This window comes from Antedon bifida, chromosome 5 (assembly GCF_963402885.1).
Source record: "Antedon bifida chromosome 5, ecAntBifi1.1, whole genome shotgun sequence".
In the NCBI taxonomy this organism is placed as follows: domain Eukaryota; kingdom Metazoa; phylum Echinodermata; class Crinoidea; order Comatulida; family Antedonidae; genus Antedon; species Antedon bifida.
In genome coordinates this window covers 26793951-26813745 of record NC_136230.1, presented here as the reverse complement: position 1 = coordinate 26813745, position 19795 = coordinate 26793951, and the positions used below count along the sequence as shown (strand labels likewise).

Genomic DNA, 19795 nt, shown 5'->3' with positions numbered 1-19795 from the left:
TATTGTTTTCGAAATGTTTCTGAAGAAATGATATCGGTGATGACAATGAAGACGATAAAAACAGTGGAATGATAGTGACGTAATAATGATGACGTTGATGAGTATAGCCGTTTCTGATGAAAATGACATCTATGATGAGAATGAAGACGATAAAGACAGTGGAATGATGGTGATAGTGACGTAATAATGATGACGTTGATAAGTATACAGTAGCCTTTTCTGATGAAAATGACATCGATGATGAGAATGGAGACGATAAAGACAGTGGAATGATTGTGATAGTGACGTTATAATGATGACGTTGATAAGTATAGCCGTTTCTGATGAAAATGACATCGATGATGAGATTAAAGACTATAAAGACGGAATGATGGTGATTGTGACGTTATGATGATGATGTTTATAAGTATAGCCGACTGTACGTTAAAAGTAAGCTGAAGCGGTGGTGAGAGGGATTTATTTTTTAGCACAATTTATTTCCTATTAGGCCTATTTTTTTTTAAATATCAAAAAATATCTGAAAGGGATAAATTGTACTGTATATAGGCCTGCGGTATCAATGACACGTCTAGTCACATTTCTAGATTTACCGTAATGGTACACAACATTGAGCCAAGTACCTTCAGATGAACATTTTTTAAACTAGCGTTCCCATGTGCATGTTAATGCAATAGATACAGTATCCACAAAACTAAGAAATGTTGATACAGCCGGCCGCATACGCAGCAGCTGATGCGCAGCGGACCGTGATTTCATCATTAATATGTTATGCATTTGCCTCTTGGTAATTCTGAACCATCAATAATTAACATCAGGTATGTTTAGATTTAATTAAGGCTAAGTAAAGGTCCCTTCCACTTAAAGACCCATTCAATATTAGATTTATATGTGGTCTATTACAGTTTTAACTATAAACATTGTATGCATGCAATTAATTATAGTGGGATGATCTAGGTTTAGTAGCCACAGTAGGTCCATGATCTATTTCTACACGTTCGACTACCGTACTCACTATTATTTTCTTTAGTTGTATGAACAGTATTACTGCACATTTTAAATTCAACGTAGGCCTATCACATTACTTTCTATATTATCTCATTCACTCTGAAAAAACGGCAGATACGCGTAAAAAAAGAAAAATTCGACGCGGTGCTTATTCAACACAGGCGCTTTATTCGATCATTTACGATACTTAATTCATAGTTATATGAGAAAACGTTTGACGTGCTTGGAATACCAACGCGTTTTACGTAGTAACAATAAACGCTTTAATAAATCACACTTGAAATGCTTGCATATAGTCAAATGTTTATTGCCGTGTAAATAGCTCACCAAATGCAAGAAAAGCAGTCAGTCATGCAAACAATCTGCTCGTACGTAGAAATTCAATATATCCACCAACAAAACTAGGTAAAATAATTATAATTTACATGAATGTATACATATAGTTTACACTTAAACATTCTAAGAGGTGGGAAAGTTTGTACAGTTGCAGTTGTTACGTATTTTGAGATTCAACATGCACTTTTTATCTATTCATAAAAAAAGTAAAATTAAATATTGTACATATTTTACATGAAGAAATTGTGACCGAAAAACGGAAAATGAAAACGTGGCAAATGCGTGCACGGAAATGTCTATTTAAACTTTATGGACACGATGTTGTCTAGTCGACCGCATGCGAGTGACACAACAGGAAAGTCGACTTTACAGTTTTGCCTAAAATAAGTTTAGAATCGGAAGTCCATGCAGCACGGCTATATATTACTTTATACAAAATATATTGTTACGGATAGTGTAAATAGTTGCACCAGTCGCATTCCATACGTGTGGGTTCGTTTTCACAACTCACACATTTATGTGCGCTGACGTAGGCCTAATGTTCTAAACGCAAGTTTAAAAAATGGTGATGCTCCAAAAATATTCGTAAGTCTATGAGTAGAACTATTTGTGGCCATTAAGTTTGACAAGAAAGACAAGACACTGGGGTAATGTCTCTAATGACAAATCGTGCAAAAACACCGATACAAACATTAGCCTGTTTATTCAATTAGCATAGGCTACGTCACTATGACCAGAGCTCGTGACGTCATCCTTTAAAGGAAGACATTTTGATTAAGAAAGGAAATTCTGTTTTCATTTGTCTTTCATTTAAGCGTTTTGGTCGTTGCCTGATAATATTTTATCGAGACGATTATAAAATAAGTATTCGTGGGGAAGGTTGTTGGAAGAACTTTTAGGCAATAACGGAAGTATAGTAAAGGTCACCCTAGGTCATTTCCAACTGCTAAAAACAGGCTTGAAAAATCATGCGCATAAATTGTAAAAATCCACCTATCAAGCTAATTTCACTTTAGTACAATATTACATTTCTTAATAAATAATCAAAACATACAGTCTCTTCGTGTTTTTAAATAACTTAATAAAACAGCATTTTAAGAATAAAAGTTATGTTACATTATGTAAAACAATTTTATATAAAAATGACTTGTGTCAGAATAAATATATAAAAAAATCCCCAGTGGCAAGTATTAACATGGAGTAGGACGAATTAAAATATGATACAGTGGCACCTCTTCTTTGGGACACCTCTATTAAGGGGACACTTTGTTGAATCCCGAACTTGTCTCCTTGGGTCTCTATTTAATAGGCCTACAGCTCTTTTTACTAGATTTTCAATTGGCAAGATTTTAGTAATTGTAAATACATATTGCAAAAAATAACACATTGGATTGAAAGAAAAACTTAAATATTTTAATAAACATCTATAATCGTCAATAAATCATAATTAAAACATAAATATCTTTCTATTGTAAGTTATGTAATTAAACTTTTAAACGCCAACTCGTTCCGATACTGAAATTAGATGGAATTAACATGTTAACAAATCTAAATCTAATCTAAAGTACATTAATTATAGGTTATTAGTTATTACAAAGTGAAGTGAATACGCCCTGTAATTTGAAATTGTCTTGAACCATTATAGAAAATAGAACAGTGCTGTATTACGTATATAAGATTAAAGAAATGTCATTGTGATAAAGTATAATGTGAATCTAAAAGGATGTTTCTAGAACATCTATCCCGTGTTCTAAGTAGTCTTGAGTATAAATCGTGAAGTTTCTTTGTCTTCGGCAACATAATTCGTTTTATGAATATTAATACTCTTGTGTTTAAATAATCGATTCAAGATGGCGTATATGCTTATCATTTGCAACAAAACGTCATATGTCAGTTGAGTAGAGAAGATCGATTCCCTTACCGTCAGTTACAAATCTAATCCATAGTGTTCCCTTGGTGGGTAAATGCAATCTCAGCAATATTTGTTGTAGATAATAAAGTTCTTCACAATTTCGTGTCCATAAAATGACGTAGTCATTCGAATCGCAAGCCAAAATGTTAATTTGTGACAGTGCCACGTCAGAAATAAAGTTGTGCAATATTCTTGGGATATTTAAAAATTGCCAATCGTTCATTCAGCCATATTGCGGTTAAGTACTTTTGTAACAAATTTCCAAAGAGTATTTACATTGTTTTTTAAAAATGTTTTTTTTTTCATTTTCTACAAATCAGTCGTTCTTGTTTCGGGGTTCATAAATAAATCTTCATTCGTGTACGTTCCGTGGTTTTCGTTTGTGTTGCCAGTTTTCCGTATTCCTTGCAATTTTCCGTAAGTTCGTACGTACGCATAGTTTGCGGCTAACGCAATCAAAAATATGACCTGGGAATTTAAAACAAATAAAATCAGTAATCCAATAATATAACATATTATGTTATAATATATGTTATAATATATATAACCAAAAGAATATATAAATCAAACAGATACCTAAGGAAAGTTAATTACATTATTTTGTTCTAAGATATTTTTAAATGACACGTGACTTTGATGAAACAGAGAATGATTGACAGAAAAAAGAAAAACAAAACTGAAAGAAATTAATTTTTAAAATGACACTATTTTGGTAAATATATATTATATCAGTGATACTATTAACGAAAAATAGGAGAAATTGAAATCCATAGTGGAAAAAGCGTATCAGCTAAAACCATTCCATGGCATATAGCAAATCTTTTTTATAATCTCACTAATTCAGATCGAAAGAAACTTAGATTGAAAATAATATCGATCTTATCGTCAATGAACATTAGAATTGAGAGATGTTAATAAACAATCGGTATCTGTCACATTTGTAATAACCAAAAGAAAATTAAACTAAGAGATAAAGGAAAGGTTTCAATAAACTGTCATTAAAATGAATGTGATGGAGAACACGTTAAGGACAAATAATGTTGATATTCTCTCAATAAATGGAAAGAAGTTGATTAAACACAACTAAATTGTTGATACAACGTAATAATATCGAAGATTAATAATAGTGTGATGAACAAATTCAATTAAGCAAGTAAAATTGTATAAAATGGAGAGAAGTTGATGAAACTTTGTCATCCAAAAGTTTTATAGTAATTGGAAATATCACATTAGGATCAATGTCCGTAAAACTGTATCAAAATAGAGAGACGTTGCTATATTTTATAGAGAGTAATTAAAATTAATGTCTGTAACAAAATCGAGATTAAATGACTTGATTAAACTTTGTCATATAAGCCAAATGGTTCATAGCATTAATATCCAATACCAAATTAAAACCAGTGTCCGTAAAAATGGAGAGATGTTGATGAAACTTTGTAAACCAAATGTTTCACAGAAATTAATTAGATACCACAGTAAGTTCAGTGAGCGTCAAATCGTATCAACATGGAGAGCGGTTGATGAAATCGTGTATAATAATTAAAATGGCAAATAAAACAACTATTTAATATCTAAATCGTATCAAAATGGAGAGAAGTTGATGAAACTTTGTCAACCAAATGTTTCATTAGAAATTAATTAAATACCAAATTAACATCAATGTCCGTAAAATCGTATAAAAATGGAGAGCGGTTGATGAAACAGTGTATATTAATTAAAACGGCAAATAAAACAACTTTTTAATACTTAAATCGTGTAACAAAATGGAGGGAACCTGATGAACCGTTTTCATATGTAGGCTATGTAGAGATTAATTAAAATGACAATATCGACCAGTTTGTCTGGGTGGACGTGTATAAATAGCTTTCAACATATCAATCCATTAGGTGAATTTAAGATGAGATCAAATGTCTCAGCTAAAAGCTATTAGTGTGAACGAAAAATGTTACTTGTAGTATTGACCCACTTTTTGTAGAAAGTTAAATATGATAAGTATATTTTTAACAAAATGTATGTATGTACTAAGTACAGAAAATTCATCATACATCGTCTGTAAATACAAATTATTATTTTTATAATTATCATCATCTTAAACTATAAATCATTATTTCTAGTTGATCTTCAACTAGAAATCATATTTTTTTGTTTATTTCTGTGCACTGTTATGGGTTCACCAACTAGCATAGGTATTTAGAACCTGTTTGGTCTTTCCTTGCCTTTTATATTTCGTTTTGTCTTTTTTTTTGTATTGTATATGTCAGAAATTGAATAAATAAAAAAAATGTAAAAAAGTAAACAATTATAATCATCACGCGATCATTTTTATTCTAACGCCAATGTGTTACCATTACCATCAACATTATCATTAGTAAAAACATTCTAATATACGTTGTAGTATAAACGGTCTTTTATTCCACATCATTATTATATACCTTGCCCTTTAATTCTTCACCAAAGGCATGCTTCTATTATAAACCAACCAGTGTAATTGAATTAGACATATCTACGTATCGAACCGTTTTAACTAACTTAATTAATTGATACAAAGCATGTAACTATAAACTTACTAATGAGATGGTTATTCCTACACAAGATGCAATTGAAAGGGCAGTTGTGTCAAATACTACATCGGCCTAAAAAATAAAAACGAACAAATATATTGAATAATAAAACAATATAACATTTTCAGAATTACACCGCGATGCGGGAATGCGTACATATGCCGTATGCCGTTTCAGCGTCATTTCATGTCAAATCATTTTTTTCTTAACATTTTTCTTATAACATTAAATTAATCGTACACTCGTCTAACGATTATTGAATAACTTACCCTCATACAGAAGTCCTCGAGCTGTGGTCCGCAGATCACTCTGGTAGCATTCGATTCTTCTTGTGAAAAACCTGTAAAAAGGTATACATTTTGCCAGTAAACAACTATAGGCCTATTCACATTTATTCAGCAATAGATATTTACATTACACGGGTTTTACAGAGACAAGTAATTGTCTGTAGTCGTAAGACGTCTGTACATAATGCGCTGCTTCCCACAGTCCCTCATATGGAGCATCAAAACTAGCAGTGTATATAATGATAATTCTTTTTTCCCCATTGTTACATACCCGTTTGAGTTATGTTTTTAACAAACGCAATGACTGCGAAATTAAAAGTAAAGTAGTCTACACAAAGGGTGTATAAAATGCAACTTTATGCTTAAGTCAACTTACCATATGACGTAAGATCTAAGCAAGAATTCTCAAATGTTTCAACGTTGTTGCAAAATCCATTCAACATAATAACCATTGTTGTTGGGAAACCAAAGAGGACTGATATTACTGTCCATGCCACGCATAAAACAAATGTTATAAAAGCAAGCTGGAAAAAAATAGTGTAATTATTAAACGAGGTTATGTTTTAACGTGATCCTCAAATAAAGTATTTTTTCCGAAGTAAAAGTGAAATCAACCTTTGATAATACATACTATCTTCAGAAATGTTTTGGTTTAGTGTACTTTTATGAACTTTTATGTACTAATGATGCCCTCATAAAACAACCGGACACTGAGCTCGCCTTGCCAAGGTAAGTAACTTTCCTTTGATCTTTAATACCAACATTACTGTACTATGTACATATTCTGTTAGGTCTGGAACTGATGGTGTCGCAGCCACAGGTAAACCTTTTGATTTGATTGGAGCTCATGTTGTTAGATTGCATTGATAATACCATTTGTCAAAACTGTACCAGTATTGAGTGGTTTGGGCTGGTGAATTGTTGTGCCTAAATTTGGATTGGGAGTAACTTTAGTTAAAGTTCTAGGCCGAAACTAACGAATTATCGGCGCGTCGATAATTGTAACATCATGCTATCGAGCGACACCATAATTATTTTGTTTAATGAAATGCATTGTGGGTATGCCAATAATTCATTTCCAGGCACGCGATTGATGTTTAAAAGTTCATGTACTGCAAGTCGCATTGAATTAAACACCAACTTTTATTAGCGCCATTAATTACATCGCTTTAGACACGAAGTGTCTCGAGTATGTGCTTAAATAATGAATTACCGGACAACAACACGAAAGGCGAAAATTACGAATAGCGTAATAACACGGATTAACTTTCAATCCGAAAATGAAATTCAATCAAAATCATACACTGAATTTTAATCAGGTTTTATCGAATATTATTAGTAATGCGAATATATTGGGTTCGTATACCAGAATTGCGTTGGTCGTGTTAGTTCACTTAACAGGAAAGTATCAAATCGTTTTTCTCCAAAGTAACAAACAGGCGGTCAAAAGCTCTGTCTACACTATCAAAAAAATGTTATGTGCCCATATATGGACACAATGATGTCATACCACTACCATATTTGGGCACATCACTACCATATTTGAGCACACACTTTTTTTTGTCTAACTAGTTTGACAGTGTAGACAGAGCTTTATACTATGTTTCAAATAAAGATTATTACTAATTAATGATAATAAAGATAAAGAGATTAGTTCGATTTTTCAATGAAACGCACGCCTAAACCATGAGTTTATGTTAAATTTTTTCCCGCCGTTTTAAGAAAAATATTCACTAGACTTTGCAATCTGTAAGGTTATTATGATAGGCTAGATTAAACCAAGTACTAGTTAAACCTTATTGATTTGAAAAATGCTAATCATAGATTGAGGTAAATGACTCGAGGAGATTTGAAAGGATGAGTACACTTATAAATATATATGTCTGGAAATGTGACTGTAATGTAAATGTGATTCTAATTGTAAATGTGATTCTAATTGTAAATATATGTTCGTAAATGTAAATGCGACTGTAAATATGTGATGCTGTAATTAAATGTGACTGTAAATGTATGTGAATGTAAATGTAATAATGTGACTGTAAATGTATGTGACTGTAAATGTATGTGACTGTAAATGTAATTATGTGACTGTAAATGTAATTATGTGACTGTAAATGTAATAATGTGACTGTAAATGTAATAATGTGACTGTAAATGTAATAATGTGACTGTAAATGTAATAACGTGACTGTCAATGTAATAACGTGACTGTAAATGTAATTATGTAACTGTAAATGTAATAATGTGACTGTAAATGTAATAATGTGACTGTAAATGTAATAATGTGACTGTAAATGTAATAATGTGACTAAATGTAATTGTGTGACTGTAAATGTAATCGTGTGACTGTAAATGTAATTGTGTGACTGTAAATGTAATTATGTGACTGTAAATGTAATTATGTGACTGTAAATGTAATAATGTGACTGTAAATGTAATAATGTGACTGTAACTGTAATAATGTGACTGTAAATGTAATAATGTGACTGTAAATGTAATAATATGAAAAAATGGAACTGTAAATTTGACTGCAAATGTAATGTCATGTGATTTTATTATAGCTATTTGACTTAACATTTTCTGTAATCGTGCAACTGTTCAACAGTTTCTGTTTCCAAATATTAATCGATAATGAAATTGCTCATGCTCATTTCAAAATGTTCACTTTCATTACCAACAATCATAAGATTTGAGTGATAGTTGAAGTTAAATTCTTAATTACACCAAAGGTTTCCATTATTTTATCCACCTTATGGTTTAATTCCACAAATAATTCCAAATAATGAAACAAATCCATGTTTTTACTCAAAACTTACAAATCCTGTTGTTCCAACGCCACAGTATCTTGAAAGCTTCCCTCTGCACGTTCGATTTCTTGTCGGACCTGTTTCCAAGATTGAAACTATTATCAGTATCAAACCAAATGCGCTCATTCCTGCTGTGACGTAAATGATGACGTCATTTACACTATCAATTCTGTTTGATAAAGAAAGAGAGAAACATACGTGACAGTTTAGGATTAAGGATAGCACTTATTGACATTAAGAATGTTTGTATATTATAGAAACTGCCTAGCCTTCTGAATATAATGAAGAAACGATGTAATAACTTAGAATAAGAATTTCTGCACACGTGCAATTTTAGTAATATCGTTCATGGTGTTCTGGAGGTCATGGGTTCGAATCCCGATACACTCTCTTTTGGAATTTTCAATGAGTGTTAACCAACATTAAATACAATACAATATGACAGGATTTTCTATGATCATCACATCGCAACCTCTGCACCGATTACGGCCCTCCCCACCGATTACACCCCCTCCCCCCAGCGACTACAGTACCCTCTCCACCGATTACTCTCCCCACCCTAATCTCTATAAGTTGCATCGATACATTACATTTAGGCCTACTGCATTTGGAATTTCCAACATTGCAACATAACAAACTTAGTTCCTAAAAATATTCATTTCTTTCCTGTTTTTGCATGATAATGTATCTTAAACATCCGTTATTACGCTATTAGACAGACATTTGAGAGAGTAGTATCGTTCTGGCTTGTTTCACTATAACAGTACATGACCTCAATCGGCATAGTACAAATAAAGTAATTTGTAATGGTTTTTATGTGCTTTTAATTAAGAATACGGCTAACAATAACTTGGTTTTCTTTTGACTAATTCCGACTCAATTTTGCGGTACATAATATGAGTGATTATATTGTGATTGTCTATATTTTATACTATTATGTCAAATAAGATTGGATAACTCTTCTACGAGCCGCCAGACTGTAATTTTTATCTACAGTATATTTCAATGTATATTTTTGATGTTGGTGTTTTGAGAATAAAAATAATTATCAAATTTTAGAGTATTTCCAGGTTTTAGAAACATATGTGCATCATTTGTTTTCTAAAAGCAAAAACCGTTTAGTCATTTGTTCTCTTCTTTGTGCCTTATTGAAGTATTGTTCCTATTACTTATGTACTGTATTTACTAAAGAAGAAAATGAACGTTTACTTTAAATTAAATGGAAAAAATTAATATTTTGTTCCTATCATGATGTTTATATTAAAAATATTAGTTTCAAACAATTTTTAATGATATCCATGTTACTTTTGATACGGTAGTCTAATGACATATATAATATATAAGAACATATTAGAAGTCAAAATAGACATATTTAAGTTATTATCTATCAACATTTAAATCGTAACGGAAGTCTGCAGGAAAAAGTTGCAGAATTTGCAGTCACGAACGTGATGTTAATGAAATCAAAATGACAACTTGTAAGTTTCGTAGAAACCTTTTGGATGTTTGTAAAGAAATGAACAAAATATCTAGTTTAAGTTATATTTTTTTTAAAACGCTTCGTTCCCTTCCTCAACAAATGTAAATGTTTTGCTTATTTAACCTTATTGTAGGTTTGTATAAAGAAGATAAGATATCGAGCCAGATTTTAAAGAAAATGGTTAGTTCTACGTTCTGTCCCCTCCCTCATCAAATTCTTTGTATGTTTTTACAAAAAAATTGGAAGAAATATTAGGTAAAAAATGTAAGCTGATTAAATGTTGAAGCCGAATGGCCTTTTAAAACTATTTTCTTTTTTTTTTAATGGTTAAAAAATTGAAGAATATCACTAATTTGTCATCAAAATGTCATGTTCGTGATCTTCAAAGTGTTCCGATATGTGTAAACGAAAGCTGAACTTTTAAACTCATGTTGGTAAATCACGGTAGCTAATAGTAAAGCCCCTCATCAAAAGAAAAAAAAATCAAATCCCGGACGTGAACGAAGTTTTTTTTTTTGCTTTAGGCCTATAACCTGCATTGACTTAAAGTATGTTTTATCTCATTCTACATGTTTCTCTTGTCCCGATTCTTTTCCGCCACATCACCACCTCCTTGCTAGTCTAATGGCATTCTTGCCGAAATTTAGTAAAGCATTACAATCATAGGAATATTAATCAATGAATCAATAGTTCATGTTTATAGCGCCATTTCATCAACGTTTATTAAAAATATGTTCTTTGAACGCTCGGCAAACAGACACAGATAATCTTTAAAATAACTGAAGATTTTGAAATTGGTAGCGGTAAGGATTAAGTGTCGTGTGCTCGTGTTTGTTTAGATTTGTTTTATTGTGTGTTTGGATAATAATCTTGTTATTGCAGTTCAACATTTTATCTTTTGTCATAAATAATATTGCAATTAATCGAAATTGTTGAAAGTTGTTGTTCAGTTTATTAGCAGCGCTGGTCAACTAATGACGTCATGGATAATGTAAGAACATTGGCTACATTAATGTTTCAGTTTCTAGTGTATAGACACATGCTGTACACACATTATCATAATTTTAACTTTTCTTGGAAAGTCCATTGTTAATTTATAGTGTGCGCATGCGCGTGCCGTATGTAAATTAGGAGCGCGCTGATTTGTACCGTACAAAAATGTTAGCATTTGAAGAATAGACTGTCACAATATATATCTTTATTTAACACACTTAATGTTTATGCCTATATTTATTTTGATTAATTTCTTTCTGTGTAGAATTCGTGTAAGAACATTGTTAATTGAGGAGAGTACAGCAAACGTCGCTGTGTCTGCGAGTCGGAATCAAAAGGACTGTCATTTATCAAAACACTGCTAATTCTTATTCAAATCTGAATTATTCATATTGCACTCTTCTACGATAATGTTTCTATTGATTAATTAATGTAATGTTAAAACCATACATTGCATAACCTTTAAAGGTCCGGTTTAACGGAAAGATCAAAAGTTGTATTATGCATTTCTCATCATCACAAACAAATACATTATCGTATTCCAATTAATGACCGGTTCATCATCCTTGTATCCTCATTAATTCTGTAATTGTTTTTGAACAATTCCAATGTTATGTCCAATATTTAATATTATATAACACCTAAATAAATTCCTGACATTTGATTGGACGATTGTAGGTCACATGGCGTGCAATAGTGCGCAATATTGAACGGTCGTTCAATAGTCATTTTTTTAGCGTACGGAAAATTGCTTCGCCTCGTTGAAATATAACATTTCATCATTCACCTCATGCCATTATTTGTACCAATACACTCATAAACATTCATTATGTGTATACTAATTATTATGGCGTGCCAATCTGTCATTTATTCAGAAATACATAATCTTATAGCTATAAAGAAGGAAATCTTGGATATCTCTATTAAGATAGTTTAAAACGATATCTCTATTAACAATTAATCTCTATTTTCCGAAAATTACAGTTTTACATAACTCATCAAAACCGGATCTGACTAGTTTGCTTGTATCAGTTTCGGTCTCTCTTTAGAATCATTTTAAACGCAATAAACTAGACCTAATCAGTTCCACAAATGTCTCCTTAAACCAGCCGATTCTCGGTACTGTATCTATTTCTGAAGTATCATAGGGATATTTGGTTATACACATGAGTTTCACATGTATCTAGTAGTAACCTAACCCTTAACTTAACCTTACATGATACAAGGCACCCACATGTAATATAAATGAGATGCTGTATTACCAAATATTCCTTTGATACTTCGGAAATAGACAGTATTGGAGATACAGCACTGGGAATCGGGTGCACCTCCAAATTGGCGTCTTTACTTTGAAGCCGAAAAGGTCAGGATTGATTGAGAAAGTCATGCAGAACTAAACGTGTTTCTGCTAATACTTACGCTGTCTGTATGTCCTCACTGGCTATTGTTCCGTTAAACATTACTTCGAAATCATCCAGTACGTTAAGTAAGCTTTTCACAAATATAACAAGTCCAGCAACGTACAATAAAAAGGCAAACACAGAGACGAACGGAATTCGACGGACACATCTTGCGAACCGAATACTCGAACAACCTACCAACAAAAAATAATTTTAAAATAAAATTAATTGAACATAAATGTACTTTTAAACAACGATCTGACCCTCATCTTTTATTTTATGTATGTGTATTATTTGATACCCAAAGCACTACCAACGCATTTATTTCTAAATAGTAGATCTGTTTGGTTCATGCATGGAGGTATAAAAATATTTTTATACCTCCATGGTTCATGCATCTGTGAATGTGCCTAATAAAACATGACTATTGCATCTGATGATTTCTGTCACAAGTCCTACCGTCACAATCCAAAACAGGTTTTTTTTTATATTGGGGCCTTGATGTATCGTATATTTTTAATGTAGGCTTATATAGTAACAAATTCAAAGAACAATTATACCTACAATACAATATTTCTTTATTTTACACATTTCAATGCAATAACCGTGTGTAACATAAACAAATACAATAATTTATTTTAACATTTTCAAAAGAACATGTATTCGGTAAAACAATACAAAAAGGACCCTCATCAAGCCTAAGGGGTATTGTTCCATGACATAGAATGTGGGGGTGGGGGGTGATGAGTAGCGGGGATGTAAAATAAAAACAGAATAATCAAAAACAAACGTTAATATAATATTACTGCAAAATAAAAATTCGTGATATTTAAAAATAAACAAAACATTAACGCAGGAAACATGAAGACTGTTGACTCATATTATTCATATTATATATTTCATCAAATTACAAACAAACGCCAGCCTATTATGTTTGTTGTCAAACATGTTGTTCTCTCTGGCTACGATCCAGCACATGTCACTATATAGGCCTAGGTAAAGGACAAAGAAAGAGACGCATCGATCGTATAGAAATCACACACAATCAATATGAATACGTCGCTTATTTAATTAACAGAACGTTAAATTGAAGTTATGTGAGGTTAGATTAATGTATAACGTTATAATGTCAGTGTAGACGTAACGGTAACGTAACGTAATAAACGGAAACCATTATGGTATAAACGACGACGATAGACTACAAACTTCATGGTAGGCAATGTTGGAAAAACATAGGCCTATATCATTTGATACCGTCAGATCATCCAATAGCGTAAGTTCCAATTCGAACATAAGCGTAACGTATTAACGTAACGTAATAACAGTTAAAACGGCCATTACCGTAATTGAAATGACGTACATACAGTAGACCTATTATCTAAATTAGTATTGTACCTTGTCATGTGAATTCTTATGCAATGCTAGCACATGTCATGCAAACTTACCATTATGACGATAGTTTATACCCCATGCGAGTTGCTGTTTGTGTGAAGGGGAAGGGGTATTTTGAAGTATTTCAATAACAAGTCATAAGTGCTGAAGACCCATGAGAGTGGGGGTGCTTGCTACCAATAAATATCAATACACCTGACCTCATTCTGTATGTGACCTGTTTAATAACTGAGATCGATTCTTACCTTTTTCATCTGCATCATAATAATAGTAATGTTTCGATCGTCTACTGTCCTTTTGAGGCATTATATGTCCCTAATAGTCCAACAACTTTTTCAAATAATAGTATCCTAAATTCAAATCGCAGTCAAATTTCAGAGAATAGAATCCACAACTTCAATTCGTCATATCCAAAAACTAGTAAATAATTAATATGTTAATGAGCTCTGCAGACGACCAACAGTCTTATTTCCTTCGGTTTACAAAGCAAAGTAGTCAGTTGAGTCAGCTAACACGTTAGTGTGTACTCTGCAGCTAAGGTTGATTCGATTCATAAAACAGGGGGAAGATATTGAATATTCCGAAAGCCGTTCATAATCTAATTACAGCATATACTGCCGTTCTATTTAAAGTCATCATGACCTCAGGGAAACCTCTCGGTGTGAACGTGAAGCATCATTGAGGGCCTACACATGTATTTTGCGACTTTCAGTGTATCGTTTCTGGTTGTGAATACGTATTTAGTTCCGTTTTCTATGACTCTAGCTCGCTTTGTTCATTGTAGCGTTTACTTGACAGTTTCGTCACATCGTAGATATTAATATATGACCTAGATCATATCATATTTGGTTTAAAATCATAATAATTTCTAAATTACTCACATAATCGACATCCGGCTAATATTAGTTACTCACCATTCATATTCATATAATAAATCGTATCACCGAGAAAACTACAGTTGGAGAACGTAAAATATATAATGTTTAATATAAAAGCTAATAGCTTTTATGTCAACATCTGTGTATAGTGTTATTATGCAGTAATTAAAACACTGTATACGATATAGGTCAAAACAATCCATAAATCATGGGTATCAAGTATAAAATTCGTTCTCTCTCGACGTATTATCATCAACCGCATCACTTAACGCTCAGTGATAAGTGCCTGTTTCTGTAAATTGAATTTTCTATTTGAAATATAATGTATTATTACTTTACATACAGTAGAATCCCTCGTTTGGGACAATCCTATTTCACAACATTTACTCTACTGTATTTCTAGGCATTCATAGGCATACTATATGATTGATTTAATGGGTATTTAGGCACAAGGTGAATATGATGATGGGTTTTATGTAAATGTAATCTTAAGCTATGTCTACACTATCACACTAGTTTGACAAAAAAAGTGTGATGCACCTAAATATGGTAGTGATAAGCCCAAATGAGACATACATACATCACAGTTTTTTGTCACATAAAGTTTGATAGTGTGGACAGAGCTTCACATGAGTTCAATTCACATCAAATTATGTACAATATTACTAGTTGTGCTTTTCGTATGTTGGCTTGTTTTTCCTGTTTTGCTTATCTAGAGCTTTAATTTTGAAAATGTTTGCTACGGTATTGTATTCAACCTGAGCTTTGATTTGGAGAGTTTTTAAGCAACACTGATGATGAGCACTGTTCCACCTGGGGAACCAAAAATGCATCTGTTCCCTTTTTTCTAAACTAACTTCCTAAGATCATTCTATAGTACTATTGCTGCTCTGTACCTTTTGTTTTGTTTGAAAATGATTCAAGTCTATACAGTACCGACATTGAACCCAACAGCGGAAATATGTGGGCACTTGGCCTTTCATCCTCAATGTTAACCGTCTTAATCCCGCCCTTTTGAGAGTTTGCAGACAATGATCAGAACAGAAGCAGACTAGTGCAGATTTGCTATATTCCCAACTGGTATCATAATTGAAAACACAGAGGTGGAAACCATCGGAAACAAGTGTTTGTTTTATAGTCAGGGATAGGATAATAAATGTTCAAAATTCATTTATTTTACATTTTGTTAGTACGTCATGAATAAAACTACCCTGATTGGTAAAGTATCCTGATTGCTTTTTGCTCCTAAAAGTGAATATTGTTGTCATTACTTATTACCCACGCGGCGTGCCATAGGTCAATACCGTATTTTATCCAATGTTTAAAATTCATTTATTTTACATTTTGTTAGTACGTCATGAATAAAACTACCCTGATTGGTACAGTGTGATCCTGATTGCTTTTTGCTCCTAAAAGTGAATATTGTTGCCATTACTTATTACCCACGTGGTGTGCCATAGATCAATACCGTATTTATCCTATTTTGTATTTATTTATGAAAAGACAACAAACTTTAAGACGTTAAGTAGGGTCTATACGATCATATATTGCCCTTAACATTCTGAAGCACCCTTGGTGAAATAACTTATGTGATGTAGGCCTAGGCCTATTGTAGGCGCGCCTTCCATAATGTTTACAAAGCCAGCTGATGGCCCATTATTAATATTTATAATGAGTCTTATATCGCTAATTTTATAGAATGTCAGATAGCAGCTGGTGCAAACTTAAATCCAGCTGTGTGATGTGCAATTCGCCATCAAATAATGCTCCAATGCATTCAGTGCTTTAAGATAGGCCTAGGCCAACCTATATATTACGCGAAAGATGCTAACGATCGGTACAATATCGTTTTGCCGATGGAGCAAGGCGATTCAAATTATGTTACGAAATGTGTCAATACCTTCAATATGTTAAAATAGAAAGGGAGTAGTGAAATTGTTTAAACCCGGAGTCACCCTTTAAGATATCATAAAACATGGGAGGCGTGGCAAACTAATATAAGGAATCTTGCGATAAAAATAATCTCAACTTGCTATGAAACGTCTCGAGTGACAATAGGTCAAAATAATAAATATGCACTTTCATGGTGAGCTATAAATGAATGTTTTCTGTGTATCTCATCGGTAATGTAGGCATGATCACCGTAACGAGAGGATTGGAATGTAAATATAACACAAAGATGCCTATACACGGGGAATGTGTCAATATTAGTCAGCATAACTGCTCTTAGGATTCCTACTTAGATTATTCATATTTAGCGTAAGTTAACATCAAAATGTTCATTTCAAAATTAACTTTTTTTAATATTATCAAATAAATTGTGTATTTGTATTTTAATAATTAAAATTACATCAAATTACCGCATCTTATTTCGAATTCTAGAAACATTATTGAATATAAAGTTGTATATTTCTAAATCCAATTCCATATCTGTTAAATAGGCCTAACTTTAGAATTGATACTGTATATAATATAATAAGGGACACACGGGTGGATTCAAGGAGGCCCCAGCCGGCACTTCATTTCGCCATTCTTTGGTCCTTTCCCCACACGAGCTATTTCAAAATCCTGGATCCGCGACTGGACACCTTTGAGGCCCGACAAAAGTGTCGTTTTTTGGGCTGGCCGTGATTACAAATTGATTATATTGCCAATCGTTTGTTTCATGGGAAAGATTCCCCTAATAGGGCTGTCCTGATGCAAGGTAGGCCTATTAATAATACCGTGTCAATGGTAACTTCATAATTGATTGTTGTATATCAAATTGTGAGATAACAATCATGACGTCATCGTTTAAACTAAAGTATTACACCTTTATAGTAAAAAGAGGAATTCGAAAGGGAAACTACATGAAAGCTCAACAATGATTCATAATATAAAAAGGTACTATTGCAAATGTTGACAATTGTTGTTTTTATACTATTCATTGAGTCTCGTGGGCTATCCAGGAAATGGTTCTATGAATTGCAGAAGGAAATGATCCCACATTGACAGACACCTTTATAAAAATATTAATTACATCCTTTACCATCCTGCCACTCAATTAAATACAATTTAATCTTTTTTTTAAATAAATCTCGTAGAAACGTAAACTAATAAAAAAATACGTTTTAAGTATTATTTTTTAATTAATGTCCATTCATGATTACACGTACTTGTAATTTCTTCTCATCTTGATTACTCCTTTTAATTTATAACGATTTCAATCAATTCATTTTTTGCTATATAGATTGTCACTCTTTACAATCATTCTGATGGTCACTCCGTTGTCTGATGGTCACTCGGATATTCCGATTGTGTCCTGAGAATAATATCATGGTCACTGCGAATGTCACACTTAACAGCTGATTGTCATCCTTTTTAATATTATCTCATGCTTGACAATTTTTCCAATTGTCACATTTTCTAGTCATGGCCATCAAGTACGCTTCCTAGTCTTCTACTTAGGAATTGTGATGATCTGATCACCTTTCAAAATAGTTTAAAAACCTGAATATAACAATATGCGCTTCCGTATTCCTTTCTGGGGTGTGTGAGTTGAAATTCATCTGGTAGTCAATTTAGTGTACGGAAGTTTTTGGTAGAGTTACCATAAGTTGTATAACAGTACTCCCTCATTAACAGTAGTAAGTAATATTCTTCCATTTACAGTATTCTATCCTATTTTATTTTCATGTCTTGCATTCATACACAGTCACATGTTGTTCAAAACAAAAATGTATACAACCCCCTACTATGACAGTGATCTAGCCTATGCCCTATGTTGCGAAAAGATATACACACAAACTACAGTATAACACACCCACTGCTGAAAACGGGATGAGGCCCATACCTAAAGAGGAGGTGTAATTGACGAATACAACGATATAAAATAATGTCAGTATTATGTAGTGAAAATGGCAAACTTACCTCTCATTCTGGCGAGTGTAATGTTTAGGTACTGTACAGTATATTCAATCCGAAAGGACACGACCTGACATTTAAAATAGTATATAGTTAACACAGTAGAGTGCTGTAAAATAGGCTACTTTTGTCCCAACACTGTCAACTTATATTGTCATGCGGTAAAATCCCAAGGTAATATAACAGCCGTTCAGCTTGGATAATTTTGCGGTTGTGTCATCTTCTGAGCTGTCAGAAGGGGTAATCCATCCCAAACCGCGTCTGGTTAACCCGTTACAAACGCTATATTATAATGCGATAATACTAGTGTATACAATCTGTTAATCGTAATACATGAATAGAAATTCAGTAGATGATGAAGCTGCTCAATGAACATCAACAATGAATTTTGCAGCACACGTCGTCTGCTTGTTGTTTGCGCATGAGCAGTCCTTTTGGAAATATATAATACATTTGTGACCTTAAACCGTTCGATTTGATCCGACTCTGCTAAATTGTTGTCGAAATGTATAATGAATACACAATATATATTAAATGAGTCGGATTGTGTAGATTCACTGGCAACTGTCAGTGCTCTGAAATATCGTGTCGTTTTATCTCCGTGGCACATTCACCATCACGCAGTGCATAATTCATTTCCATTTGGTGACGACCATATTTTGCGATATGGATGTTTCGAAGCAGACAACGAGAAAAAGCGAGATAGAATCCAACGTGCTGGTATCTTCATCTTCAATATTTATTAAATAAATAATAATGAATGGACTAATGGAATAAAATATTAATATGTAACACAATGTAGAATTTGAAATGAGTCAGTCGGCTCGTCTGACACTGACAG

General features: G+C 32.7%; 1 protein-coding gene across 2 annotated transcripts; it reads right to left on the bottom strand.

Moving 5' to 3' along the window:
* Window positions 1–1296: 1296 nt before the first annotated feature.
* LOC144842265 (proteolipid protein DM beta-like) lies at window positions 1297–19303 on the bottom strand. Of its 2 annotated transcripts, none has more exons than XM_078698686.1 (7): window positions 18961–19303; window positions 12801–12975; window positions 8918–9077; window positions 6478–6625; window positions 6084–6154; window positions 5821–5886; window positions 1297–3721 (listed from the first exon to the last, which is right to left on the bottom strand). In XM_078698686.1, exons 1-7 carry the CDS (start codon window positions 18965–18967, stop codon window positions 3563–3565), a joined length of 786 nt encoding a protein of 261 aa, XP_078554812.1. In that variant the 5' UTR covers window positions 18968–19303; the 3' UTR covers window positions 1297–3562. The 2 variants fall into 2 exon arrangements, with proteins under 2 accessions (XP_078554812.1, XP_078554811.1); XM_078698685.1 differs by lacking the exon at window positions 18961–19303 and adding an exon at window positions 14419–14875.
* Between the last annotated feature and the right edge of the window lie 492 nt (window positions 19304–19795).

Coding starts and splice junctions, on each gene's coding strand:
- LOC144842265 (XM_078698685.1), bottom strand. CDS start 14,479: ATGCCTCAAAAGGACAGTAGACGATCGAAACATTACTATTATTATGAT. Junction 6,626..8,917: donor GCGTTGGAACAACAGGATTT/GTAAGTTTTGAG, acceptor ATTTTTTTCCAG/CTTGCTTTTATAACATTTGT. Junction 3,722..5,820: donor TAGGAATAACCATCTCATTA/GTAAGTTTATAG, acceptor TTAAATTCCCAG/GTCATATTTTTGATTGCGTT.